Source organism: Hyperoodon ampullatus (assembly GCF_949752795.1).
Source record: "Hyperoodon ampullatus genome assembly, chromosome: 4".
In the NCBI taxonomy this organism is placed as follows: domain Eukaryota; kingdom Metazoa; phylum Chordata; class Mammalia; order Artiodactyla; family Ziphiidae; genus Hyperoodon; species Hyperoodon ampullatus.
This window is the reverse complement of record NC_136917.1, coordinates 31,621,084-31,648,788: the sequence shown is the minus strand read 5'-3', so window position 1 is coordinate 31,648,788 and position 27,705 is coordinate 31,621,084. Positions and strand designations below refer to the sequence as shown.

General features: G+C 38.9%; 1 protein-coding gene and 1 pseudogene across 2 annotated transcripts; both read left to right on the top strand.

Annotated features, from left to right (window-relative positions):
* The first annotated feature begins 359 nt into the window (after window positions 1–359).
* LOC307051141 (olfactory receptor 7E178-like) lies at window positions 360–3,731 on the top strand (annotated as a pseudogene). The gene is made up of 2 exons: window positions 360–1,213; window positions 3,704–3,731. The product of its transcript is annotated as an olfactory receptor 7E178-like (transcript).
* Window positions 3,732–9,441: 5,710 nt separating this feature from the next.
* Window positions 9,442–10,436, top strand: LOC307051140 (olfactory receptor 7E24-like; the record flags this gene model as incomplete). Its single annotated transcript, XM_079701484.1, is given in 2 exon segments — window positions 9,442–9,511; window positions 9,514–10,436. Coding segments are annotated over 2 exon segments (993 nt in total).
* Between the last annotated feature and the right edge of the window lie 17,269 nt (window positions 10,437–27,705).

The following is a 27,705-nucleotide window of genomic DNA, read 5'->3' as shown; positions in this document are numbered from 1 at the left end:
TAGGCTGTATCTTACTGAGATCGTGGATGTATTATCTCTAATGTTCTTCCTCCCTTTTTACCCTTAAGTTGGGTTTTATAAAGTAGCTGTGTATAGCAAGAGGTGAATAGCATAAAAACCAATGAGGAAACAGTTCTAAGCAGATAGAATTTGTCGTGCTGAGAAATATTTCTAGAGGTAACAAGGTATATGACCCCAAATGTGAATACTTTGCTTATGAGTCACTTTAATCAAAAATATGGACACAATGTTACATGCTATTTACTTGTTTCCTTTCTTCCAAACCTCTTTTCTTTTTCAAAAGTTGTACAAGCTACATAGAACCACAAAATCTAACATGTGTCTCAGAATTCTTCCTCATGGGATTACCAGATGATCCAGAACTGCAGCTTTCCTTGTTGGACTGTTCCTGTCCATGTACCTGGTCATGATGTTGGGGAACCTGCTCATCACCCTGGCTGTTACCTCTGATTCCCACCTCCACCCCCCCCCATGTACTTCTTCCTCTCCAACCTGTCCTTGGTTGACATTCGTTTCTTCTCCCCCACCATCCCCAAGATAATTGTCAACATCCAAACCCACAGCAGAGTCATCTCCTTTGTGGGCTGCCTGACACAGATGCCTATTTTTATCCTTTTTGGATGTATGGATAGTATGCTTCTGACTGCTATGGCTTAGGACTGGTGTGAGGCCATCTGTCACCCACTGCACTACCAGATCATCATGAACCCAAGCCTCTGTTGCATCTTCATTTCGGTGTCTATTTTTGTTAGCCTTTTGGACTCCCAAGTGCACAATTTGATTGCATTACAACTTATCTGCTTCAAGGATGTGGAAATTTTTAATTTCTTCTGTGACCCTCAACTCCTCAAGCTAGCCTGTTCTGACACTTTCACTAATAACATAGTCCTGTATTTTATTGTTGCCACCTCTGGATTTTCCCTTCTCGGAGATATTTTTCTCTTACTTTAAAATTCTTTCCTCTATTCTCAGTCCCCTCATCAGAAGGTAAGTATAAAGACTTTTCCACCTGTGGTTCTCACCTGTCACTTGTTTGCTTATTTTATGGAACCTGACTTGGGGTGTACTCCAGCTCAGCCATCTCACAATCTCCCAGGAAGGATGCAGTGCCCTCAGTGGTGTACACTGTGGTCACCCCCATACTGAAACCCTTCATCTATAGTCTTAGGAACAATGACATCAAGAGTGCCATGTGGGGCTTCCCTGGTGGCGCAGTGATTGAGAGTCCGCCTGCCGATGCAGGGGACACGGGTTCGTGCCCCGGTCCGGGAGGATCCCACATGCCACGGAGCGGCTGGGCCCGTGGGCCATGGCCACTGAGCCTGCGCGTCCAGAGCCTGTGCTCCGCAATGGGAGAGGCCACAACAGTGAGAGGCCCGCGTACCGAAAAAAAAGAGTGCCATGTCGAGGTTACTCAGCAAAACAAATTAATCTCAGTACCTCGGCCATCCATTTGGAGTGTAGGTTGGAAAATTCAGTAAAACTATACATGTACACCTGCAACTTCTACCTTTCTCACCACCTCATTTTTGTAGCTCTATGGCCTTCACTTCTCTCCTTGCTTAGAACCTGAAATATTGCTTTTTTTGGTGTTTCTTTAATGAGACTGGTGGGTGTCTTGGATTCTTTGTAAATCATATTCACTGCATGACTGAATCTTATTATACACAAGACCATAGTGTTACCTATTATCACCATAATGTGTATTACATCAGGAACTTATTCATCTTGTAACTCTAACCAACATCTCCCCATTTCTATCACCCCTCAGCTATGGACAACCATCATTCTACTCTCTGTTTCTATGAGTTCAATATTTTAAACATTCCACATATAATGTAGATCATACATTAGTTGTCTTTCTCCGTCTGACTTATTTCAATTAGCATGATGTCCTCAAATTTTACCCATATTGTAGCAAGTGGCAGGATTTCCTTCTTTCCCATGGCTGAATAATATTCTATTGTATGTACTATTAGTTTATCACATTTATTTATCCATTCATTCATTAATGGAAACTAGGTTGTTTCCATTTTTTGCTGTTGTGGATGATGCTGCAAAGAACATGGCAATAATGTTATCACTTTGGAATGTTATCACTTTTCCTTGTTGGAACATAAACATATGTAGAAACATAAACATATTTAGAAACAAAAACATATGTAGAAAAAAACAGGTGAGCCCAAGCACATTTTATTTATTAAAGTCTTCAAGATCTAAGACCACAATGAAATCTAACGAAAATATATATTCTGGAGTGAGTTGATTCATCTCTACTTAAAAGAAATCATGTTCCCTGGGAACATTTTTTACGTTTGGCCATGGAATAGCTGTAGATTGGCCTGGTGTTGATGGAGGGGCTCTCCTAGTGCATCAGAAACAAGGGTGTCTACTTGAGACTGCATGACCTGAAGCAGTAGAGTGAGGTCTGTCGTACGAAATGCTGTACCCAATGGAGAGAAATTTCTACCCATATGCTAGTTTGTGTCCAGGGAATTTTTGTTGAGATCATGGTGGTGTGACTAATTTGGGGATATGCTGAAAAGTAGATGGACAGGGCCTGAGTCTTGAATTGCTTGGAGCACATAGTCCTTATAGAGGATGAGCCCTGTGTGGTGGGCAGTATCTGAGATACTCTCACTGATCCCAACTCCTGGTTTTCATTGCTTTGTGTATCTTACTGCCATTGAGGGTGAGATGTACATAGAGACCCACTTCCAACAATGAGAATGTGGAAGAAAGGTTGGGAAGTCCCTGCTGAGAATAGAGTAAAAAAAAATCTGGCTTTCTTCTTGCTACCTCTCTCTTGCATTCTTGATGGCTCATATTGATAAAAACCAACTGCCCAACCAGGAGGCCATGTGTCAAGGAACTGAAAGAATTCTCTGTACAATATTCTGTGAACAGGTGAATCCTACCAACAGCCTCGTGAGTGTGCTTGAAAGTGGACATCTGCTGATCCAGTTTTGAGATGCCTGCAGCCCTGGCTGATCTTGACTGCAACCTTCTGGGAGGCCCACTGAAATATTTAATTAAAGTATCAGGTATTAAAGAATAAGTAAAAGTCAATAGTTTTCTAATATGCCAATGTAATTCATTTACAGAAAAAACTTAGAAATGAAGATTCATTCAAATTAGCACACACACAAAAAGAAGGAAAGAAAAATGTCCAACCCAGTAATCTCTACCATATCTAATGCCAGCTGAGCAAGGGTAAGGAAATGAAAATAATAAGTTATCCTTAGAGACGAATATTAACTGTGAAAATGGAAAGTATCACATCCTTGGTATAGACCTAGCGCTGCATAGATTTCATGATTGATACAATGGATTTGTAGATAACAAAACCACACATTGAGTGGTTAAATCGAGAAAAAAAAGTCTGAGTTTTATGTTAGAATCCTGCAAGTTAGAAGTAAGAAGCAAGAGTACAGGTGAATTTCCTCTTGAGGGGAAGAGGGTCCTAGATCCTTCCCAGGACATTCACTTTTATCCTTTTTCTGTTCCGTTAATATTAGCAAGTCTCCAGAGATTGGGACAATGTGGACCAACTGGCTAATTATGAGCTTTGGACATTGAGCTCTAAGGTCATACCATTGTAAATAATTGGCCAGTGTCTTCAGCTCATTAATTGGCCAGTTCTAACATTGTGGCTCCCCACCTGTGTCTCCATCCTTTGTAGGAAGCTGCATCAGAAGGTCCCAGCCTGAGTCTGTCTTCCTGCCATTCCTGAGGGCACACCCTGAGACTTGATCACACAGCAGGCAGGAGAGGGGCAGTGAACCTGTGCTCCTTGGTCATGCTCCAGCAGAGATGCAGCCCAGCCCAGTAAGTGCTGAGGGAGAAAGTGATGGATGAAGGGAGTGTTGGGGCATGATTTTTTCCTCAACAAGACAAACATGGCAGTTGGGACAGAGAGATGGGGGGACACCAGTATACAAATTTCAGATTAGATCCCTGTGACATTTATGTTCTTGGTTCTGGTTGGGATTTCCTCCTCCAGAGGACAAATGTGATATTTGGTATAGAAAGATGAGAGGGCACGAATACAAACAGTTTTGGAATAAAGCCTTTTGAAGCTTACGTTCTTTGTTCTGGTTGGGGTGTGAGAACTCTCATTCAGAGATCTGCTTCCACCCTCACTGGTTCTGGTTCTGGCTGGCATCTCCCCAACTGTAGCAGCAAATGGGTCTCTGTAAACTTCCCCTTAAGCACTTCAAATAGTTATGAAAGTGGCGATGAGGATGAGGATGAGGAGGATGACATGAACCATAACATCAGTTATGATGTTATGTTATGTTATGTTATGTTATGTTATGTTATGTTATGTTATGTTATTGAAGGCTTCCTAAGTGTCAGGCTCTGAGATATGACTTTTATGTTTCTTCTTTGATTACATCTGCATAATTTCTCCCAAATTATAAGTGCACACCTAAGTATTATTATAGTAAGAGGAAAGAAGCACAGCATTTTATGTAACAGGTACCAGGTCATGAGTTAGAAAGTGTTGAAGCCAGTCATTCTGGGCAGACTGAGTCCAGACACAGGGCATCTGGGCAGTTTTCCCCCTGCCACCCCAAACAGTCATGTTACTTTCCTGTCAGTCCTGGTAGAGATTCCCTGCTCACTTTGCCCTTCCTATTTGGAGTTTTCTGGGGGACACAGGGGAGGGTAGTAGGTAGCACTTGCTGCATCAACTATAGGAGGGATGTCTAAGAACACAGGTGAGGTCATAGAAATAATTGGCACCTGACATTTCAGGGTAGATCTCTCTGTTGACCCTGTTCCTGGATTTCACGTCACCTGTCCACTTTCTCCTCTGTACTTATAATCGTCTGACTCAATCATGAAAGGAGACATAAAATCAGAGTCTTAAGATTCATTCCTATGCAGGAAAATGAAAACAGTTTAAAAAATCTACCCAAGATGCGTCTGTGGTTAGACTGCTGTACCTCTGCTTAAAACTTTCAGAAAGTCTGAAAACAATGACACTTAGGGCATGGAACTTAGAGAATAAAAACTTAATTTTGGAGCAGCTGATTTGGGGGCTCTGGCAGAAACTAAACACACCATTGTAAAGAAATTATAGTCCAATAAAGATGTTTAAAAAAACAAAAACAAAACTTAATTTTGAATTGTGTATGCTCCACTAATTCTTAGTGTGTTATGGGACAATTTCTTAGAATCCATGAGACTTAGTATTGTCAACTGAGTTGATTCCTCATTGATTCATACCCACTGAATCAGTACTAAAAAAATAATGGTTGCCCTCTATGCAATAGCTATGTGATGGATGCATAAAGAAAGGACAAAATACATTTTTGATATTTTGTTACTAATAATGATAAAGCTAATGATCGTGTCATTAGATTTAAATATCTGTTGATCTGATGTTATGGTTTCCCTACCAGGACATTTTTTTTTATCTTATACAAGTACATTCTTCATGGATGAAAAGAAATGACTGAGGCTCATTTATTTCTGATTCCCCAGAGCCTACACCTTGTTGGCACAGAAGAGCCACCAAGGATTAAAAAAAAAAAGAAAACAGTTAAGTCTTGAATAAACCGTGTGGGCAATATAGCTTCCACACAGTGGACCATTCATGCTGGTGTTTTCATCTATTTCAGAATGTCGCATAGGAATAGAGAGAAGATAAAATAGTGCTTGTCTCTGTCTATGTCATGGACTTTCTAAGGGACATATTTTCTTTTCATTTAATAGCATATGCAGGATTCAATCATTGAAAAGCCATTGCAGAAATTTTCATAAGTATGGGGAAAAAAGAGTCAGAAATGGAGGGAACGACACATCTTAATGCATGGGCTGAGACACATTTTAGGATTTCATATCTTTCCATGCTCCAGTGCCCTGAGCCAGGAAAGACTTCAATCTTTTCTGCCATATAATCCATAAAACATTATTAAATTTGGGGGATTATATTTAATTAGTAAACATACTATCCCAATAATGATTGACATTCTTTATAAAAATGACCCAATATTTATAAGTTACAAACATCCCTTAAGTGCCACACATGGTGTAGTGCTGGCTATTAGACCTTTTTTCCAGGAAGGTAGAGAAGCATAGAGAGGGGGAGAAATTTATACACACTCCACATACATGGGGTGAAAAATCCAGGACTCAATCCTTGATTTGCTTATTCCTGCACCAGTTCTCAGTCATCTCCACTGTAGCTAAATAGCGTTTCTTTTCTAACCTAGTTTGTTGGCTCAGAATGTGAAATGAAGGTAGAAGAATTGATTCATCCTCTTTGGTTCAGTGAGTCTATCTGTGAATTACAGGAATGCACCAGTAGTTCACAGGGGCCAGAATGGCACTAATATGATGGATTATAGGATTTTCTATAAATAGTCATGTTGTGCAGTCCAGTTTTGAAATCTAAGGTTGAAACAATTTCCTATATAAGATGAAAATGTCATGTGCAGATATCATGACATTGTCACAAGATAGACCTCAGGAATATTTTCAAATGATATCTTAACAAGTGATAATGTGGTTGATAGAAAATGATATTTGCATTGAAACAAATACAGACAACATTAGTAAAACTGAACATGCATCAATTCTTAGAAACTGCACAACTAGCCACCACTCTTATATTATATACAAATTCTCATTTGTATGATACCATATGAGCGAGGTACAGAATTTTCATAGGATTGTTGTAAGAAGAAAGTGATATAAATAATAATATACTATAAAAGATGTAATGTAAATTAAATATTTATTTAATAGATAGTGAAAATACATTATATTATATTGTTACATTTTAAATATATGTGAAATATAAATTTGTTAAATTTATATTTATATGTATAAATATAAATTTATAAAGTAAATGATGTTTTCCCTTATGCAATAATGTGCATTGGGTAAATGTTTGAAGTAATTGTATGTACTTCACAAAGAGACTTAACCACAAAGTTGTGGTAAACAAGCACATTTCAGAGGAAATATGTGTAATATTCTGTTTAGGGAAGACTTTAAGAATGCAGTTTAGATACATAAATGAATATTGACATTACAGAAGCACTGACAGGGAAATATACCCATCAACTTCATGACAATGGTTGCTTTTGGGGGACAGTTATATAGAGGAATGGGATTGAGCTAGATACCAAGAAAGTCCCTTTTTATGAGTAAATATTCAAATCTCTATAAAAGCTGAGATCTGAAGGAAATATTATTAAATGTTTATATTTAAAAATAGGTGTTGGTTATTGATGCGACTAATAATAGGTAATATTAATGGAAATCTTTATAAGTGTTAGGCCATATTCTAAGTGGTATTTATCAAGTCCAGCTTGACATTAGGGTGACCAAGAAATGCACATGTAGAGATCCTGAAATAGGTCCTAGGCTGAGACCAGGGTACCTGTGAGTTTTAAAATAAGCACACGTAAATTACCAATAAACTGGAGATGAAAACCATTGGTCTAAGCAATATTAATAATTTAAAAAATTCTTCCAATACTCCTACTAGGTAGTTTCAATTATTATCATAATTTCATAGATAAGGAAACTGCCCAACTGTGTTTACAGTACTTATTTTGAATAATTCTAGATTAAGTCGTAGTGTGACATGCCAAAATAATTAAACTGAGTTATCTTCAGGTAGGAGAAGACAAGGAATTGCAATCCCTGTATCAGGAAGAATTGACATAAAAATCTACTGCATCTACATCAGAAGGCTGGGTTCAGACCTGGCTGTGGGACCTTCCCTGGTGCTGAACTCCTAAACCCTCCATAAATAGGAGGGTTTATGATGAGAACAAGACCACCAGGTATATGAAAAAGTGCTCAACATCAGTTAGTATCAGGAAACACAAGTCAAAACCTAAATCAAATATCACCTTACATCTGTTAGGATGGCTATTATTGAAAAAAAACATAACAAATGTTGATGAGGATGTGGAGTTTAACGGAACTCTTGTACTCTTCATTTTCTTGAAAGAAACTGTGGCGTGTATATATTAACAAAGGGATATTATTCAGCCATAAAAAGAAGGAAATCCTGCCATTTGTGACAACTTGGATGGACCTGGAGAATATTATGCTTATTGAAATACATACACCAGACATAGTCAGATACTGTATGATCTCACTTATGTTTGCAAGCTAAGAAAATCAAATTCTGAAAACCACAGATTAGAACTGTAGTTGTGAGGAGGAGGTGGTAGAGAAAGTGGGGAGATGTTGGTCAAAGGGTACAAACTTTCAGTTATAAAATGAATAAGTTCTGGGGATCTAATATACAGCCTGATGACTTGTTAATAATTCTGTATTGTAGTTTTGAAATCTGCTAAGAGAGATCTGCTTAACTGTTACTACACACACACACAAGTAGAAACTATGTGAGGTGACAGACATGTTAATTAACTTGATTTTGGTAATCATTCCCAATATCTATGTGTATTAAATCATCATTTTGAACATCTTTTAAAACCCTTCATGTTGCATAACCCAAATATATACAATTTTGTCAATCATACTTCAATAAATTGAAAAAAAGGAAAACAATGAAGTAGTATTATCCTACTAGTACTATCCCAGCACAGAATAGAGTCCACAAAAAGTAAAGTGGTCTCACACATCAGACATTTTACCAACATGGTATTGGGTTGAAACAAATAACCTTGTATAAAACAAAAAATTTCAAGAGGGTTTCTTAAATTTCATTACCGTTTAATCATTCACAATGCTCTATACAGTAACACCACATTCCAAGTCACCAATGCTGTATGATTGATCATGTGTACTTAAATAAACCACACTGATCAAAATTTGAAGTCCACCAAAGTCAAAGATATGAAGTATATACTTAATAACTTTTAAAACACAACCCTGACATTTGAGTAATTACTTATTTCATGAAGGAAGGAAGACAGAGAAACCAATGATAAAACTCTGAATATCACATAAAAATGTTTTCTGATTATGGACCTTCATTTTAAATTTAGAATCCAGATGACACACTCCCTCATTTCATAGAGACTTATAAATATTCTAAATAAAAGAAATATCTAGAATTTTATTTGAGTAAAATAAGATTTATATATCTATGGCTTAATTTCTTTTTATGGCTTAATTTCTTAAATTCAAATTATATTTTTTCATAAAGAGGGAAGGGAATTTCGCATTCTGTATTATTTCTAAAGTAGGTTGTATTTAACTGAGATCATGAATGTATTACCTCTAATGTTCTTGTTCCCGTTCACTTTTCAGTGAAGTTTTATAAAGAAAGAGTGAACAGACAGAGGTGAAAAACACAGAAACCGATGAGGAAACAGTTCTAAGCAGATAGAATTTGTCACACTGAGAAATATTGCTGAAGGTGCTGAGGTGTATGATCTTAGAAATGAATTGCTTGAATCCAAAATATGGACACAGTGCCGCATGCCCATTTACTTGTTTCCTTTTTTTTCCAGCCGTCTTTTCTTTTTCCAAAGGTGTCCAAGCTACAGAGAACTGGAAATGTAACAGGTGTTTCAGAATTCTTCCTCACAGGCCTCTCAGATGATCCAGAACTGCAGCCTTTGCTCTTTATCCTGTTCCTGTCCTTGTACCTGGTCACCATATTGGGGAACCTGCTCATCATCCTGGCTGTTACCTCTGACCCCCACCTTCACACCCCCATGTACTTCTTCCTCTCCAACCTGTCCTTGGTTGACATCAGTTTCATCTCCACCACTGTCCCCAAGGTGATTGTGAACATCCAAACTCATAGCAGAGTCATCTCCTATGAAGCCTGCCTGACACAGATGTCTTTTTTTATCCTTTTTGTGTGTATGGATGGTATGCTTCTGACTGCAATGGCTTATGACAGGTTTGTGGCCATCTGTCACCCACTGCGCTACCAGATCATCATGAACCCACGCCTCTGTTGCTTTTTAGTTTTGGTGTCATTTTTTGTTAGCTTTTTGGACTCCCAGGTGCACAATTTGATTGTGTTACAAGTTGCCTGCTTTAAGAATCTGGAAATTTCTAATTTCTTCTGTGACCCTTCTCAACTCCTCAAGCTTGCCTGTTCTGACACTCTCACCAATAACATAGTCCTGTATTTTTTTGGTGCCACCTATGCTTTTCTCCTTTTCTCAGGGATCTTTTTCTCTTACTATAAAATTCTTTTGTCCATTCTAAGAGTCCCCTCATCAGGTCGAATGTATAAAGCCTTCTCCACCTGTGGCTCTCACCTGGCAGTTGTTTGCATATTTTATGGAACAAGCCTTGGTGTGTACCTCAGCTCAGCCATCTCACAATCTCCCAGGAAGGATACAGTGGCCTCGGTAGTGTACACTGTGGTCACTCCCATGCTGAACCCCTTCATCTACAGTCTGAGGAACAGAGACATCAAAAAGGCCATGTGGAGGTTCCTCAGCAAAACTTTCTAATCTTAGTATCTGTGTCATCCATTTGGAGTGTGGGTTAGCAAATGTAGCAAAATTAACATCTAGACCTGAAAATTCTACCTCTCTCATCACATCATTTTTGTAGCTCTTATGACCTTCATGCCTCTCCTAGCTTAACACCTGGATATTGCTTCTCTTTATGGTTTAATGTGACTGGGGGAGAATTCTAGGATCCTTTGGGTGTCATAATTACTCCTTGACTGAATTTCGTTACATCTATGGAAATTCTATAGTTTATCTTTGGTAGCCCCAGCATCCTCAAAAATGACTAATTTCCCTTTAATATATTGAAAATTTACAAGTTTTCCACAGCTCTTATGTATTCTCCATAATAAATTCTATTTTTCAATCTGTGAATACAGCTATGTGTGAGGATGCATATCACTGCTTCTCAACCTTGGCTTTTATCGAAATCATCTGGGAAGCTTAAAAATACTGACCACTGGGTCTCACCACCAGATATTCTGATCTAACTGGACTTGGGTGTGGTCTGAGCATGAGGATTTAAAAAACCACTCAGGTGGTTCTAGTGTGTGGCCAAGGTTGAGAACTACTGATCCCAGTTAGATCTTTCACTCAAAGGTGACCTGCATGCCTTGTGTCCTAACTGCTCATGGACAAACGCCCAAGATCTGAAAGAGATCAGAGGTCAAAGGGGGAAGATATGAAGAGCCTACTATAGTAACAGGCAATGTGTTTTCCCCATTATTTCTTTCTTTTTTTTTTTTCTTTTTTTACGGTACGCGGGCCTCTCACTGCTGTGGCCTCTCCCGTTGCGGAGCACAGGCTCCGGATGCGCAGGCTCAGCAGCCATGGCTCACGGGCCTAGCCGCTCCGCGGCATGTGTGATCTTCCCGGACCGGGGCACGAACCCATGTCCCCTGCATCGGCAGGCGGACTCTCAACCACTGCACCACCAGGGAAGCCCTTCCCCATTATTTCTGATTATTTTCTTCACATAGCTTCTCTACATCATACGCATGGGCTTTGCTTTGGGGTGGAGTGCTTGAAATCACTGCTCTATGTTCCATCTTGTGGTCATCGTACATATTTTCAACAGTGGTCTGTAAAAGCCTTAGTGCCGTAAAAGCTCAACTGATCCCTTTATACCCCTCAAGCCCTTGGTGGAGTAGCTTCTTTCTTCAGTTATGATTACTATGTTACCACTTTGTTCTTTCTTGCCTTTCAGCCTCTCAATAATGCTTTAACTAACTCTCTATATTAAATGTTCTTCATTAAAATAACTAATTGGCTTCTTTTTTTTTTTGACTGAATCTTGACTGATACTGTAGCACAAGTTATAAAAGTATGTTGTGAGGTGCCTGCAATTGCATGATTACAAAATGTGCACAGGTAAGATGGGTGGTTGTCAATAATACGTCTTAGGCATGGGTATGCAACTGGAAAATAGGCATTGGTATTATTTTTCCTATTGCATTGTGGATCTAATGATGCCTGAGGACCATTAAATCACCCAAGCATCACAATAAATTTATCTTCTTTTACATTACTATAGGATTGCAAAGGATCATGTTGTCAGAATGGGGAGGTCTTTCCTTTAACTAGTATCAGCCTGGTTATTAGCACTTCACCATGCTTCACTGTCTTCAGTTAGGGTAACTCAGTCTTTGGGCTCCTTTTGTTTTCTACAAGATGGTTTTCCAATATTCCTTAGAGATGTCACACATCATTTTTGTGATAGTTATCTTGGCTTTCTGAAAGCTTTCCATAACTAGCTTTATTGCTTTGCATTTTCCAACTGAGGATAAACAAGTACTGCATTTATGGCAAACTTAGATATTAAAGAAGGGAATGCACGTGATAGAAGAGAATTACAATTATTTAGTGGGAAAAGATATTGCTCATTAAAATTATTAATATTTCTAAAATATTATATAAATATATATCTTAAAATATTATATTTTATATCCATTTATGCCAGCTTAAAATATAGCCAAGAAACCTTGGAAAGGGCCAAAGGAATGTTGCTTTTTTCTGTGTGCATGGTTTAATTTCCAGTATGTTCTGCTGAATTTACTAGCTCTTATTTTCACATAGCACCTTCTTAAATTTTTCAAAGATTGCTTCCACGTCCTGGCTATTGTAAATAGTGCTGCAATGAACATTGTGGTACATGAGTCTTTTTGAATTACGGCTTTCTCAGGGTATATGCCCAGTAAGCGGCATTGCTGGGTCATATGGTAATTCTCTTTCTGAGGACACAGGGAGGGGGAAGTGTAAGCTGGGACGAAGTGAGAGAGTGGCATGGACATATATACACTACCAAATGTAAAATAGATAGCTAGTGGGAAGCAGCCGCATAGCACAGGGAGATCAGTTCGGTGCTTTGTGACCACCTAGAGGGGTGAGATAGGGAGGGTGGGAGGGAGATGCAAGAGACAGAGGATATTGGGATATATGTATATGTATAGCTGATTCACTTTGTTAAACAGCAGAAACTAACACAACAATGTAAAGCAATTATACTCCAATAAAGATGTTACAAAAAAAAGAAAGATATGTGCAGAGGCTAAAAAAATAAAAATAAAAATAAATAAAAATTTCAAAGATAAATGAACATAGGGATTTTTAAATCTGAAAATATTATAATAGAATATACACACTTGAGTATTAATCTTAGATTTTCTACGAATTCATGAAATGCCTTTCCATATGTTCACTATTGGTAAAATGGTAATAAATGCACTTGCAAGACAAGATTGGGTGAATTTAAATGATTAAAAAACAATGTGAAAATGATTTAGTTTTAAAATGTTGCCTAATGACTATAAAATGGGATAATTTAGACTTACATTTCACCTTGTCATTCAGGACAGCTTTTTCCGAACAAACCATTTCATGTCCTCTTTTCTGGCTGTTATCCCATTCCATTAATTCTTCTGGAACAGTGGTGAATATAACTACAGACATTCTTCTAGAGGTAGATGCACCTGTTTCCCAACAAAAATAGAGTAGCGTTGGGCCTCCCTGGTGGCGCAGTGGTTGAGAGTCCGCCTGCCGATGCAGGGGATACGGGTTCGTGCCCCGGTCTGGGAGGATCCCATATGCCGCGGAGCGGCTGGGCCCGTGAGCCATGGCTGCTGAGCCTGCGCGTCCGGAGCCTGTGCTCCGCAACGGGAGAGGCCACAACAGTGAGAGGCCCGCATACCACAAAAAAAAAAAAAAAAAAAAAAAAAAAAAAAAAAAAATAGAGTAGCGTTTTTTGTGTTTTTTCCCAGCGTTATTGAGACATAATTGACATATAACATTGTGTAAGTTTAAGGTGTACAATGTGCTGTTCTGATACATGTATCTATTGTGACATGTTTACCAAAAGAAGGTTAGTTACCCATCCTTCACCTCACATAACTAGCATTTTGTTTTTGTTGTTGTTAGGGTGTGAACATTAACTTCACTCCCACAGTAAGTTTCAAGTACAAAACACCATGGTGTTACCTATTGCCACCATGATGTACATTACATCGTTGGAATCTGTTTCATCTTACAACTCTAACCAACATCTCCCCATTCCCATCACCCCTCAGCCCCAGGCAACCACCATCTACTCTGCTTTGATGAGTTCAATATTTTTAGATTCCTCATGTAAGAGAGATAACACAGTACTTGTTTGTCTGATTTATTTCACTTAGTATAATGCCTTCAAGTTTCATCCATATTGTAGCAAATGGCAGGATTTCCTTCTTTCCCCCGGCTGAATAATATTGCATTGTATGTACTATTAGTATATCACATTTCTTTATCCCTTCATTCATCAATGGCCACTAGGTTGTTTCCATCTTTTTCTGTTGTGGAAGATGCTGTAATGAACATGCAATGCAGTTATCTCTTCGAGATAGTTTTGTCATCGCCTTTCAACATACATACCCAGAAGTTCAATTGCTGTATCATATGTCAGTTCTATTTAAAATTTTTGAGGAATTTCCATACGGTTGTCCACAGTGGATATACATTCCCATCAACAGTGCCTCTGGATTCACCTTTTCTACACATCATTGCCAGCATTTGTTTTCTTTGGCTTTTGGGTAATAGCCAGTCTAACAGGTGTAAGGTGGGAGAATTGTCTTCATGGTGTCAGATCCCACACTGAGGTGTCTAATATGTTATTAAAGTCTTCAAGATCTGAGAACACAAAGAAATCTGAAGGAAATATATTCTTGAGTGAGTTGATTCCCCTCTAGTTAGAAAAAGTCAGAAATACTGGGAACTTATGTTAAATTTGTCCATGGAATGGCTGCAGATTGTCCTGATGTTGATGGAGGGGCTCTCCTAGTGCATCAGAAACCAGGAGGTCTACTTGAGACTGCATGACCTGAAGCAGTAGAGTGGGATGTGCAGAAGTACCCAGTGGAGAGGAAGTTCTACCTATATTCTAGTTTGTGTCCAGGGAATTTTTGTTGAGATCATGGTGGTTGGGGATATGCATGAATGCAGATGGGCAGGACTTGAGTCCTGAATTGCTTGGAGCACAAAATCCTTATAGAGGATGAGGCCTGTGTGGTGGGCAGTATCTGAGATGCTCTCACTGATCCCAACTCCTGGTTTTTATTGCTTTGTGTATTTCCCTCCCACTGAGTATGAGATATACATAAAGACTCACTTCCAGTAACGAGAATGTGGAAGAAATGTTGGGAAGTCACTTCTGGGAGGCCTTCTCAGTATTTAAGTAAAGTATCAGTTACCAAATAATAAGTAAATATTGATAGTTTTCTAATATGCCAATGTAATTCAATTAGACAAAAAGCTTAGAAATGAAAACACAAATTAGCAGAAGAAACCTGTAAATCTCCACCATATTAAATGGCAACCCAAGCAAGGGCCAAGGAAATGAAAATAAGAAACAAATATTAACTGAGAAAATAGAAAGGGTATCTCATTCTTGGTATAGAAAACCTAATGCTGCATAGATTTCATGATTAATACAGGGGATTTACATATATAAAAATCACACATTGAGTGGTTAAATTTGAAAAAAAAGTCTGAATTTTATGTTAAGATCTTACACTTGGAAGTAAGAAACAAAGAGTACAGGAGAACTTCCTCCTGAGGAGAAGAGAGACACAGATCCTTCCCAGGATATTCACTTTCCTCCTTTTCTTGTTCCATTAATATTAGCAAGTCTCCAGAGATTGGGGCAACATGGACGATCTGGCTAATTATGAACTTGGTGCATTGAGCCCTAAGGTCATACCATTGTAAATAACTGGCCAGTGCCTCCTGCCCTTCAGTTTGCCAGTTCTAACACTGTGGCTCCACACCTGTGTCTCCTCCATTTGTGGGCACTGGCATCAGAAGGTCCCAGCCTGAGCTTGTCTTCCTGCCAGACCTGAGGACGGACCCTGAGACTTCATCACACAGCAGGCAGGAGAGGGGCAGTGAATCTCTGTGCTCCTTGGTCATGCTCCAGCAGAGATGCAGCCCAGCCCAGTAAGTGCTGAGGGGAGATGGTGACTGAAGAAGACCATTGGGAGCATTATTTCTTACTCAGAATTCAAACATGACATTTGGGATAGAAAGACAAGAGGGCACCAATATGCAAAATTTTGAAATAGAGCCCTAGGAAGTTTATGTATTTGGTTCTGGTTGGGGTGTGAGAACTCTCATTCAGTGTTGTGCTTCCCCTGTCACTGGTTATGGCTCTGGCTGGCATCTCCCCAACAGTAGCAGCAAATGTGTCCCTAAATTTCCCCCTAAGCACTTCAAATGATCATGGAAGCAGTGATGAGGATGAGGAGGAAGAGGTTGATATTAACTATTACATCATGTCCTGTTATTGAGGGCTTCCTAAGTGCCAGGCTCTAGGTATTAGTTTTATGTATCTTGTTTGATTTCATCTGCATAATCTCTCCCAAATTTTAAGTGGACACACATCATTATTATTCAAATAAGAGGAAAGAAGCACAGCATTTTCTGTAACTTGTACCAGGACATGAGTTGGAAGGTGTTGAAGTCAGATTTGCAGCCAGTCAGTCTGGACAGATTGACTCCAGACACAGAGGATCTGGGCAGCCCTCCCCCTGCCACCCCAAACAGTCATGTCAGCTCCTGGTTAGTCCTGGCAGAGACTCCCTGCTTGCCATGCCCTTCCCTTTAGAGTTTTCTGGAAGACACAGGGGAGGGCAGTAGGTAGCATTTGCTGAATCGATCATAGGAAGGGTAGGTGGCTGAGATCACAGGCAAAGGTCAGAGAGAGAAGTGACACATTACACTTCAGGGTAGATCTCTCTGTTCACCGTATTCCTGGATTTGACTTTAACTGTTCACTTCCTCATCCATACTTATAATCAGCCTACTCAATCACAAAAGAGGACATAAAGTTAGAGTCTTGGTGTTCATTCGTACTCAGGAAAATGAAAACATTTTTAAAAAATACACCTCAGGGCTTCCCTGGTGGCGCAGTGGTTGAGAGTCCGCTTGCCGATGCAGGGAACACGGATTCGTGCCCCGGTCCGGGAAGATCCCACATGCCACGGAGCGGCTAGAAACTTATGTGTAAAGATCCTGAAATTGGTTCTCAGTTGAGTCCAGGGTATCCATGTGTTTTAGAATAACCACGCGTAAATGTATTGATCAACTGGAACTGAGATCCACTGATTTAAGCAATTCAAATAATTTAAAAAAAAACTTTCTTAGAATAGTCCTGTTAGGTAGGATCAATTATTATCCCAATTTACATATAAGAAAAGTCCCAGAGGCATTTAATTACTTTATATCACATTTTTCTCAATTAAATCAAGTGTGGCATGCCAAAATAATGAACCTGAATTACCTTCTTATAGCAGAAGTAAGAGAATTGCAATCCCTTAATCAGGAAGGATTGACATGAAAAACTGTTAACTAGACATAAGAGGCTGTATCTTGAACTGGTGTGGAACCTCCCCTGGTGATAAACTTCTCAACTGTAAATAAGAGAGTTTATGATCAGGAGAACAAGACCACCAGGTATATGAAAGATGCTCAACATCAGTAATCATCAACAAATCAAAACCACGAGCTATCACTACATGTTTGTTAGGACAACTATTATCAAAAAACAAAAGCCATCAAGCGTAGATGAGGATGCGGAGAAAAGGGAACCTTTGTACATGCTTGATGCTAATGAATATTGGTACAGCCATGATGGAAATGGTATGGAGTATCCTCAAAAAGTTAATACTAATAGTGATTAAAATAGAATTACCATATGATCCGGTAGTTCCATCTCTGGGTATATACACAAAGTTAGTGAAATCAACATCTTGATTAGGTATATACATACACACGTTTATTGCAGTATTATTCACAATAGAAAAGGTACGGGAACAACTAAAGTGCCTGTCAACAGATGAAAGAATACAGAAAATGTGGTGTATGTATATACTTACAAAATATTTATAATATGCACACACAAAAAGGAATATTCTTCAGCCATAAAAAGCAAGAGATCCTGCTATTTGTGACCACAAGGATGGACCTGAAGGACATTATGCTTATTGAAGTATGCCAAACATAGAAAGTCAAATACTGTATGATCTCACTTATGCATGGAAGCTAAGAAAATCAAATTCATAGAACCAGGGAATAGAACTGTGCTTATAGGGGCTGGGGTGGTGGAAGTGGTGAGATGTTGGTCAAACAGTACAACCTGTCAGTTGTAAGATAGCTCTCAGTTGTGAGAGCTGTAAGAATAAGTTCTGGGGATCTCATGTATGGCATGGTGACTATATTTAACAATATTTTACTACATACTTGAAATCTGCTAAGAGAGTAGATCTTAAGTGTTCTCACCACACACAAACACACACACACACACTCAAATGGAAATTATGTGAAGGGATGGATGTGTTAACATGATTGTGGTAGTCACTTAATAAGTATATTAAATCAGCATTTTTGTACATCATAAAAAAAAACCTTCATGCTGTGCAACCTAAATATGTTTAATTTTTATTTTTCAATCATACCTCGGTAAAGCCGGGGGAAAAAAAAGGAAAAAATGAAGCAGTGTTATCACACCACTACAGAATAGAGTCTAAAAAAAGCAAAGAGAAGTGTCACACACCAGACATTTTACTGAGATTGTATGAGGTTGACAAAATTAACCATGTATAAAATTTTAAAAAACTGTTTCAAGAGTGTTTCTTCAGTTTCATTATTGTTTAAACATTGACAGATGCTCTGTACACTAACACCTTCTTTATAGTTATCAGTGCTGTATGATTATGTGCACTTAACTAAACCATATTTACCAAAATTTGAAGTCCACCAAAACCAAAGACACAAAGCATATACTAAATGATTTTTTAATTTGTTCAATGAAGTATAATTGATTTAAAATATTATGTTAGTTTGGGGCATACAGCATAGTAATTCAGGGATTTTTTGCAGATTATATTCTGTTACAGGTTATTAAAAATACTGAATACAGTTACCTGTGCTATATAGTAAATCCTTGTTGCTTATCTATTTTATGTATAGTAGTTTGTATCTGTTAATCCCATACTCCTAACTTGTCCCTCCCACTCTCCTCTATGCCAATAAAATGGACAACCTGGAAGAAATGGACAAATTCTTAGAAATGCACAACCTGCCGAGACTGAACCAGGAAGAAATAGAAAATATGAACAGACCAATCACAAGCACTGAAATTGAAACTGTGATTAAAAATCTTCCAACAAACAAAAGCCCAGGACCAGATGGCTTCACAGGCGAATTCTATCAAACATTTAGAGAAGAGCTAACACCTATCCTTCCCAAACTCTTCCAAAATATAGCAGAGGGAGGAACACTCCCAAACTCATTCTACGAGGCCACCATCACCTTGATACTAAAACCAGACAAAGATGTCACTAAGAAAGAAAACTACAGGCCAATATCACTGATGAACATAGATGCAAAAATCCTCAACAAAATACTAGCAAACAGAATCCAACAGCACATTAAAAGGATCATACACCATGATCAAGTGGGGTTTATTCCTTTTTTTTCTTTAGGTGTTTAATGCCCTTTTAATATTTTCCATATTGATTGAGTAAGATCATTCCATTCTTTGAGTTACATATTAGGATGGGTATTATATTTTCTCAAATTTATTTTATTGTGGCAGACAAAAAAACACAACATAAAATTCACCCTGCTAACAATTTACAAGTGTTTTTACAATATTTTCAACCACATGCACACTATTGTGCAACAGATCCTCAGAAAACTGCCCACCCTCCATTGTGCATGACTGAAACTGTACACCCACCAAATAATTCCCCAGCTCCCCTTACCTCATCTCTTGGAAATCACCTTTCTAATTTGTTTTTATGTTTGACTACTTTAGGTACCTCATTTAAGTGGAATCATGCAATATTTGTTTTTCTGTATTGACTTACTTCACTTAGCATTACGTCCTCAAGGTTCATGCATGTTGTAGCATATAACAGGATTTCCTTCCGGTTTATTTATTTATTTATGGCTGCGCTGTGCAGCACGTGGGATCTTAGTTCCCCAACTAGGGATCGAACCCACACCCCCTCCATTGGAAGCATGGAGTCTTAACCATTGGCTGCCAGGGAAGTCCTTCCTTCCTTCTTAAGGCTAAATAATATTCCATTGTATGTATATGCCCCATTTTCCTTATTCTTTCATCCATTAATGTGCATTTAGGTTGTTTCCATCTCTGTTATTTTTAATAATGCTGCAATGCATTTTCTCAAATGATTTCCTGGCACTTAGTGAGACTGGAAAAATTCTTCTTACATACATTAACTAGTGTCATAGATTACCTTTCTAAACTTCTAAAGTGTAAATATTTGTTACTCTATAGAAAAATCTTGCCTAATTATGATTTGTATTGATATTAGTTCATTAATAATTTAATATTTTTGCATCAAATATTTTGTTATAATGGATTTTTTGTGTGTATGTTCAGGAAGCTTGCATTACATGGTTTCTGATTCTTAAATATTTAGTAAAGTTTTCTAGTAAACCTCTAGGATAGGAAGTACCTTCCTAGATGTGAGGCAGAAAGCCAAAAAAATAATAAAGTGATTGATATATTTAACTATATCAAAAGAAAACTGTAGTTTTATTAAACTGTTTTCTACTTACTGTTTGATTATTTGCTAGAATGAGATATTTTATTAATGAAAATAAAGTTCAATAAATGATTTTGAAATAAAATGATATGTTGAAAATTTCAATGAAATATGAACATTTTAGCAATATGCTTCCATTGATTTCTTCGTCTGTAAAATGGAGATAGATAATAGCATTTCCTTATGGGTTTCCGTGAAAATACTCAGGAGTAATGTACATAAAATGCTGGTCATGTATTGTGGAATGTAATGCCTATTCCTTTTTCCACCAGGGTGATTATAGCTTTTTTTTTTTTTTTTTTTTAATGCTTGAAGTCTGCGGTTCTTAAAATCTATTTTTGCAAAGTGAACTTTTTTTAAAATAAATTCTTCCTAGAGTTTGATGATCCCTTTGGAATAAAAATTCAGGTTTCTGTGTGTGTATGTGTGTCTATACACATATATCTCAAATAATATCTTAAGCCTTATGAAAAGCTACATCCCCTAGTCTTTATTCTGACTCCCACAAACAACTTATTTGTTTTTCTGGTTGTAATTCTGTATTTCTAAATTAGCTCCTTATACAGCTTTTTCATTTTTCAGCTTTTGATATTTTCTAATTACCTTCTTCTCTGAAAAAATTAGCATGTAGTTCTCTTGCTATTTTAAAACATAATTCCCCTCCCCCAATATAATTATATAATAAATTAGGATAAATCGAAAGTCAGTGTCTATTGCTTTATTACATAGATGTTTACCATTTTATGACATAATGAGTCTGGTCCAGATTTTATTTTATTTTATTTTATTTTTGATCCAGATTTTATAAATACATTCTCTTTCTCACTTTTTTCTTTGGATTTTTTAAATGGTAAAATTCTCTTGTTTCTTTGTTTTATTTCTATCAATTCATCACTGGTTCATCCTCTCCAGCATAAATTTAAATCTCTTTTCAGTAGATCCAAATGAATGAGACAATTTACCAGCTTCATTTTCTGCTGGGGGGCATCCCTCTTGGGCCTGTACGTACATACACACATACATACATATACACACTGTACCTGGAAGGACTGAGGAGAAAACGATGTTTATCTTTGGGAGAAAGGACCGGGAGACGGTATGGGAGTGAGAATATTCTACTGACTACCACTGTTTGAAGATTCCCTATATGTGTATCTATGACCTAGCCCCCTCCCCCACAAAAAAACATTTTTAAAAAATAGCGTTAGATCCCTATCTACCGGCTTGTGACAGCAAGTTAAAGAGAAAGGTGAATATATGATCCAATTTTTTAAAAAAATTTAAGAACATCAGTAAAAACAAGAAAAAAAAAATCCTAAATATGAGCATATCGCTTAACTGGGCTGTGTGAGGCTCCGCGAGCATGGGGAAAGCCTTGAAGAAGAGTTGTTTGTTTAGCATCCGTCTACCTGTACAGCCTGGGGAATCCACGGAAAGCCCCGTCTTCATCCACGTCCCTGGAGCTGATTTTCTCCCACTCTCCTGCCCGCCTACCCAAGCCCCACCCCCGCCTTATCCCCGCCCCTGGGCCTAGTCTCTGCCCACCTTCAGGCTGAGACTCTAGCACCGCCCCCCAGATCCGGTACCCAGCCACAGCCCCGCCCTCAGTCCCGTCAAGAAACGGGTGTCCGCCCACAACCCTGCCCTCTGAGTTTGGTTCCGCCCACAAGCTGGTACCATTCCACAGCCCCGCCCCTAGAGTGGGTCTCAGTCGCTGGCGCTGACCCAGCCCACGGCCCAGCCTTGCACTCACTAAGCGAACGAGAACACCTCGTCGGAGGCTTGGGTGCGAGGCCGCCGCCCCGCCCGCCGCCTTAACCCAGAGCCCCGCAATGCCCCGCTGTCCGCGGCTGCTAGGCACCGGAAACTGAAGCCCCTGGCTACTGCCCGAGACCGGAAGCGGAAGCGCCGGGGGGGTGCCGAAGAAGGAGTCGCGGGGTGGCTCACTGCGCTGTGTGTAAAGTTTTCTCCGCGGGGGACTGGGTTCACGTGGTACGTTCGGCCTTAGTGCGAGGGTCAGGACTCTGTGAGCGGCGGGCAGTCCCGGGGCTCCTGTAGGAGTCTAGGGAGGGACATGGGTCTGGGGCACCCCCGTCACAGGCTCCGGCGTTCCTCCCCCTTTCCCGCGAGCCGCGTTTCGACCCCTGGGGCCTCAGGCTTATCCCTCTGGTTGACCCATAGCCTCCGTTTCCTCCTAGCTCTGGGCGCCGCCGTCCCCTCCTCAGAGCTCCCCCTCTCCCCATCACCTTTCCCCGGTGTGACTTTGCCCCCTAGGGGACTTTTAGTCACGTATGGAGGCATTGTTTTGGTTGTTACAAATGGGAGGGGCTGCTACTGGCATTAGTGTGTGGAGGCATTGTTTTGGTTGTTACAAATGGGAAGGGCTGCTACTGGCATCTAGTGTGTGGAGGCCACGGGTGCTGCTGGACATCCTACAACGCACTGAACAGCACCCGTGACAAAGCATTATCAGTAGTGCCGAGGTTTGGAAACCCTGCTCTAGGGTCTTACAATCTTCAAAGCCCTGAATAAACTTAAAGGTTAGCTGAGTCACTTTTAGCGCCCCTGAGTGACAAGCCGTATTAAAAGCGTCTGGAGTCACAAAAAAATCACTATCCAGCCAGATGAGTTCAGCAAGGCGAATGAATGCACACCGCATGAAGCCGCTTTCTCCCACTTGGAGAGCAGATGGCTGGATAGGAATCAGGAAAATCCAGTCATAGCCAACAATTACACGTTCAGTCAGTACAATAAATACAAAAAAGAAAAGTGAGTGGTGTGGCCTTTCCATCCAGCAGCTGTATTATGCCCTATAAAAGGCCTCAAAAGAAATCTTTGTACACTTCTTCTTTTTTTTTTCCTACAGACAAGTTATCTCTGGAGTTCAAGTTTGAATTGAAACCAGCCTCAAGTTTCACCTGTCCTCACTGACCCGTGGATTTCTGTGTGACCAGGTGAGTACCATGTGGAACTTGTAACAACAGGTGCCAGCAGCCTCAGCTGGCAGAACTGCTACTAGGCCTTCCCTGTGCTCAGGTGTAAACACAAGGAGTCACTAAGAGTGAGGACATCTTAAAAAAAATGATTTATCTTTGATGGATTATGTGCAAGGGAAAGATAGTAAGGTGTGTGGTGATGTGAGTGTAAATAAGTAAATACAGTTATGTGCAAATAAATACACATTAAACAAGCATGTAAATAACTATAAATAAGTAACAGAAATATAGATTTACTTGCATTCCATAATACTAAAAATTTTATATATAAGTATAAATATGTAAATTTTTTATGTGTATATCAGGATTACTCAACAACATTCCTCAGGCCCAGTTCGGTTTGACTTCTAAAACCCTATAAATCTTTCACAAAGATTCAAAATATAGGGGTACATGGGGGAAAAATAATTTGAACTTCTTTATATTGGCAACAGAAATTTAAAATTGAATTGACCAGCAACCAGATGTATTTTCTGTTTGCAAGTGTTTTCTGTTTGGTTTTGTTTCTTGTTTTGTTTTTTGTTTGTTTTATTTTTTTCTTCATGATATTTAAAATCACTTGGAGGAGTACTAAGCAACAACTTGCAGATTGAAGCGTAGAGCAATAGTTTCCAAAGATTGTACTCTACAACTTGGCTTCTATAAGAATTAACTTTGTTTCTCTAAACTTTTATGAAGTAACAGTCTGGTGATTCATATTGCAGAGAACCATTTTGAGTAATTTTATACTGTTGGGTTTTATCAATTGTGTGTGTGTGTGTGTGTGTGCGCCTTTTTCATTCTGTCTTTCCTGTGACACTCTTAAGGGGAATGCTTGCTTGTCATGCAATAGATATTCTTGAGGTGCACAATTTATGGTGACCAACCATGCTCTTCTATTCAGGACTGAGAGGTTTGCCAGGACACAGGATATTTTGGGTTCAAATTAGGATTAGAACTCTAGGCAAACCAGGATGGCTCATCCTCTCCATGAGTCAGGCCTAGGGCCAGATGTATAGGGACCCTGGAGAACCAAACAGACTTTGTCCTGCCTCTGTGAGATTTATATTCTAATAGGGAGTCTGGATTTTAAACAATTAATGACAAGAGTGATGGGAGAGCTTGGCACAAGAGAACTCAACCTGAGGTTAACAGGGAAGCCCTCCTGAGAAGAACTGATATTTATAAAAGAGCTAAAGTTGGGACTGGATTTAGCTAGTCATAGGGCTCAACAGAGCAGTCCAGGTGGAGGGAGCTGCATGTGGACAGCCTCCAAAGCAGAGAGCCTGGTGTGCTTCCTGACCCGATAGGACGGGATGGCTGAGGCAAGCCGGTCAAGGGATAAGGGGCGTGAGCCAGACTGAAATGGTGAGCGGGCAGGGTCAGGTCAGACATCATTGTGGACTCTGTTCTAAGACCAGGGGGAAGACACCGAAGAGGTGTGAGCAGAAGAATGATTGGACTGTGCACGTGGATTAAAATGGACTTCAGGATTACGAATGAAGACTTAAGAGGCAAGGTATTAGGGAAGTTTAGGGAATGAGATGATTATTCCCTAAGCCTGGATGATGGCTGTGGAGTTGGAAAGAAGAGAGCTTGGAGTTTAGAACTGAGAGAATGTCCTGGTGTTTCCATTCATTTATGCATTTGTTAGGTGGCACAGAACTCTTTCTGTGTTCCCAGCTGCTGGCTATGCAATCTTGCAGGCATTCCCCTCACTCAGGCCCCTTTTCACCTCACTTTGCCTCTCACAGGGCCCCTTCTCCACATGCTAGAAGAAGGGCAGACCTGAGTATGTCTAGGGCTGGACTGTCTACTAATGGCTACATGTAGCCATTAGCCACATGTAGCAATTTCAGTTAAACCAATGAAAAATGCTATTAAAAATTCATTTTCTCAATCCTACAAGCCACATTTCAAGGAGCCACGTGTGACTAGTAGCTACCATGTTGGACAGAGCAGTATAGAACATTTCTTTCTTTTTTAAAAAATTTTTTATTCAATTTAAAATTTAATAAAAGAAAAAAAACAGTTCACCCATTTCTCCTTCCCCCATCCCCCACCTCTTGCAGCCACCAGTCTATTCTTTATCTCTATGAGCTTGTTTTTGTTGTTGTTGTTCTTTAGATTGTACGTATAAGAGAGATCATATGGCATTTATCTTTCTCTGTCTGATTAATTTCATTTAGCATAATGCCCTCGGGGTCCATCCATGTGTGGCAGATGACAAGATTTCATTCTTTTTTATGGCTGAGTAATATTCCAGTGTATATACACCACAATTTCTTTATCCATTCATTCATTGATGGATCCTTAGGTTGTTTCCCCATATCTTGCTGTTGTAAATAATGCTGCAGTGAACATGGAGAGAGAGAGATCTTTTTGAATAGTGTTTTTGTTTTCTTCTGATAAATACCCAGAAGTAGAATTGCTGGATCATATAGCAGGTCTATTTTAAAATTTTGAGGAACCTCCATACTGTTTTCCTGAGTGTTTGCACTGGTTTATATTCCTCACAGTGCACAATGGTTCTCTTTTCTCCACATCCTCACCAACACTATTTCTTGTCTTTTTCATAGTAGTCATTCTAACAGGAGTGAGATGATATCTCATTGCAGTTTTGATTTGCATTTCCCTGATGATTAATGATGTTGAGCATCTTTTCATGTACCTGTTGGTCATCTGTATGTCATCTGTGAAAAAATGTCTTTTGCCCATTTTTTAAATCTGATTGTTGTTTTGCTATTGAGTTATATGAGTTCTTTGTATATTTTGGTCATTAATCCCTTATCAGATATGTGATTTGCAATTGTTTTCTCCCATTCAGTAGGTTGCCTTTTCATTTTGTTGATGGTTTCCTTTGCTGTGCAGAAGTTTTTTAGTTTTATGTAGTCTCACTTGCTTATTTTTGCTTTTATTGCTTTTGGTGTCACATTCAAAAAATCATCACCAAGACCTATGTCAAGGAGCTTACCACTTTTGTTTTCCTCTAGGAGTTTTATGGTTTCAGGTTTTATGTTCAAGTCTTTAATCCAGTTTGAGTTAATTTTTGTGTATGGTGTGAGATAGTGGTCCAGTTTCACTCATTTGCATTTGGCTCTCCAATTTTCCCAACAGCATTCTTTGAAGAGACTGCCCTTTCCTCATTGTATATTCTTGGCTCTTTTGTCATAAATTAATTGGCTGTATATGAGTGGGTTTGTTTCTGGGTTCTCTGTTCTGTTCCATTGAGCTATGTGCTAATACCATACTGTTTTAATTACTATAACTTTGTTATATAGTATAAATCAGGGCGTGTGATGCCTCTAGCCTTGTTCTTCCTCAGGATTGTTTTTGTGGTTCCATACAAAATTTAGGATTGTTCTATTTCTGTGAGAAATACCATTGGAATTTTGATAGGGATTACATACTGCTTTCGGTAGTATGGACATTTTAACAACATTCATTCTCAATCCATGAGCACAGAATATCTTTCCATTTATTTGTATCTTCTTCAATTTCTTTCATTCATGTCTTGTAGTTTTCAATATATAGGTCTTTCACACCCTTGGTTAAATTCCTAGGTATTTTATTCTTTTTGATGCAATTGTGAATGGATTGTTTTCTTAATATATTTTTCTGATAGATCATTATTAGTGCAAAGAAACAACAGATTTTTATGTATTGATTTTGTACCCTCCAACTTTACTGGATTCGTTTATTAGTTCTAACAGTTTTTTAATGAAATCTTTAGGGTTTTCCATATGTAAAATCATGCCATCTGCAAATAGTGAAAAAGTTTTACTTTTTTCTTTCCAATTTAGATGCCTTTCATTTCTTTTTCTTGCCTAATTGCTCTGGTGAAGACTTCCAATACTATGTTGAATAAAAGTGGCAAGAGTGTGGGCATCCTTGTCTCGTTCCTGATCTTAGAGGAAAAGCTTTCAGCTTTTCAGCATTGAGTATGTTGTTAGCTGTGGGCGTATCATATATGGCCTTTATTATGTTCAGGTGTGTTTCCTCTGTACCTGCTTTGTGGAGAGTTTTTATCATAAATGGATGTTGAATTTTGTTAAATACTTTTTCTGCATCTATTGAGATGATCATATTTTTTCTTTATTTTATTTATGTGGTATATCACATTGATTGATTTGAACCATCCTTGTATCCCTGGAATAAATCCCACTTGGTCATGGTGTATGATTACACCATGGT